The sequence below is a fragment of the Pyxicephalus adspersus genome, chromosome 9 (genome assembly GCF_032062135.1).
Source record: "Pyxicephalus adspersus chromosome 9, UCB_Pads_2.0, whole genome shotgun sequence".
NCBI lineage: Eukaryota > Metazoa > Chordata > Amphibia > Anura > Pyxicephalidae > Pyxicephalus > Pyxicephalus adspersus.
Genome location: NC_092866.1, coordinates 2848627 through 2850684, shown reverse-complemented (window position 1 = coordinate 2850684; position 2058 = coordinate 2848627). Strand labels below are relative to the sequence as shown.

The 2058-nt window shown below is 41.4% G+C and overlaps 1 protein-coding gene across 1 annotated transcript in view; it reads right to left on the bottom strand.

Annotated features, from left to right (window-relative positions):
* The window catches only part of ZDHHC7 (zDHHC palmitoyltransferase 7), a 7711-nt gene extending 5931 nt beyond the window's left edge, over nt 1-1780 (bottom strand). The window contains exons 1-3 of the mRNA XM_072422701.1: nt 1503-1780; nt 861-1001; nt 208-289 (exon numbers count right to left, since the gene is read on the bottom strand). Of these exons, the coding sequence (XP_072278802.1) occupies nt 208-289; nt 861-1001; nt 1503-1769 (490 nt within the window). The 5' untranslated portion in view covers nt 1770-1780. The remainder of the gene's footprint in view (nt 1-207; nt 290-860; nt 1002-1502) is intronic.
* Between the last annotated feature and the right edge of the window lie 278 nt (nt 1781-2058).

The window sequence follows — 2058 nt, the reverse complement described above, 5'->3', positions numbered from 1 at the left end:
CCTCAGGAGAATCATTACATCCATACTGCACCAGAGTGAGATCACCTACAGATATAAGACATGAAGGACTCTTAACTTCTATCTATTCCCCAGGCTTTACTGCTGTGTCCCCATGTCTAAGCTCTCTCCAAGTTATGGGTGTCACAGAAAACAGAAAGTAATGTGGAGAGATGTTGCCTCCATCTATCTCCTCTGTCACCCACTTACCTGTCCACTGCCCCCGGACACAGGTGAAGAGTTGGAAGCCACATAGAATGAGAGCATGCAGAGAGATCAGGGCTATGTACATCTAGAGGAAGGAAAACAAAAAATAAGCGTGCTCAGCAGATCGTCCGAGCTGTCTGTGTGATAAAAAATGGTTAGAATAAATATGGGGTCATCAGTCAGCATGTTAGACAATTTCTGTTGCAGCTTTGTGATTAGAGATTTGTATTCCCCAACAATAATAATATAATATACTAAAGTATATGGCAATTTTTATTCATAGGTATAGATACTCTGCCCTTCAGTATTCCCTTCAGTTGTACTGGCTTGAAATTGCTTACTCTGATTACTGTGAACTTCTCACACATGTACATTAGAAGCTGAAGCAAGTCATATAGACCCTATCACTTTTCCAGGCTGGAGGACGTCCGGCATCATTTACCCCCTCCCTACCCAGCGTGCAAATGCTTCTGCCTAAAAAATCCTGAAAACTAAAAAGTTTTATTTAGTAATAAATACCTTAATAATGACAATGAAGGGAGGAGCCAGGATAGGTAATCATATTAGAAAATTAAACTTTAGTTTTAGATATAAAACCCTTTAAAGATCTGAAGCCACTGAAATTATAATGATAAAGTTTTTTTATTGGGACTCACAGTGAAAAGCACGAAAAACCTTTGGTTCTTCTCGCCTACGCAGTTGTTGACCCACGGGCAGTGGTGGTCCATCTTCCGGATGCATCGCTTGCAAATACTGGAGAGGAGAGAAAACAGGGGAGGGATATAGGACGGAGCAATGGATTATGGGAATATGACACATCTTCTACAGCAGTGACAACCATAGGGATTTCATGGAAAATGCTGAAACCTCATTATCCCTAATGGAGAATACTCCGGGTCCATGTGTTTCAATAGCAGTAATTCTCCACCAGGGAATGTTTCAGTGTATGTCAGATTCCCCACTTTGTAAATAGAGCCCTATATGTAAAATTATAAAGTGCTCTTTTATGGTATGACAGTCTACATCCAACTACAATTATAAAAAAAGTTGCAATATATCACCTGGTTCTATAATTGCAGCATATTAAACCCCCCCCCCCCCCATTGGTATGATACCGAACTCTTTGCCAAGGGAAAGCCCTAAAATACACAATAGGTAACATTGTTATTTTTGTATTAACTCAGATTTGTTCCCTGGCAAAGGTAAGAGCTTCAGTCTATGTATGAAAAATCATTTAATAAATAACAATTGTATTACTATGTGCTCCTATGTAACCCCTATCAGCTCTTAGATAGTGCCAGCACCGCCAGGCAGTTGAAAAGGGTTCCGTTAATAACAGAATACCAAAAGTCTTTGGACGGCAGCAGCATTACAAAAGTCACCACAAAGTCTGCATAGAAGACGAGCATCCAGGTGATTACTGCGCACACCATGCCGCAGCCGTCCCTGATAAACCACAATTTGTCCACCAAGTCGCCATCGGGAGGGGAGGGGCTGTAGCCATCGCTTTCGTTCAGGAGAGGATGGTGCTCCACGTCGCGGAAGCGGTGTCCCGAGGACTGCATGTCTGGCAGATCGTCCTGGGGGGGGGGGTCACAAAAATCATGATAAGAAGATTTAATTAAAGCAATACATTCATGTAAACTGAACGCCTAAAAAGAACCTGTCATTATTAATAATAATAATAATATTAATAATATTAAACAGGATTTATTTAGCGCCAACACATTATACAGCGCTGTTCATTAAATACGAGTTACAAATGACAGACAGTGACACAGAAGGAGGAGAGGACCCTGCCCAGAAGAGCTTACAATCTAAGAAGTGGGGGAAGTATCACACAATAGGAGGGGA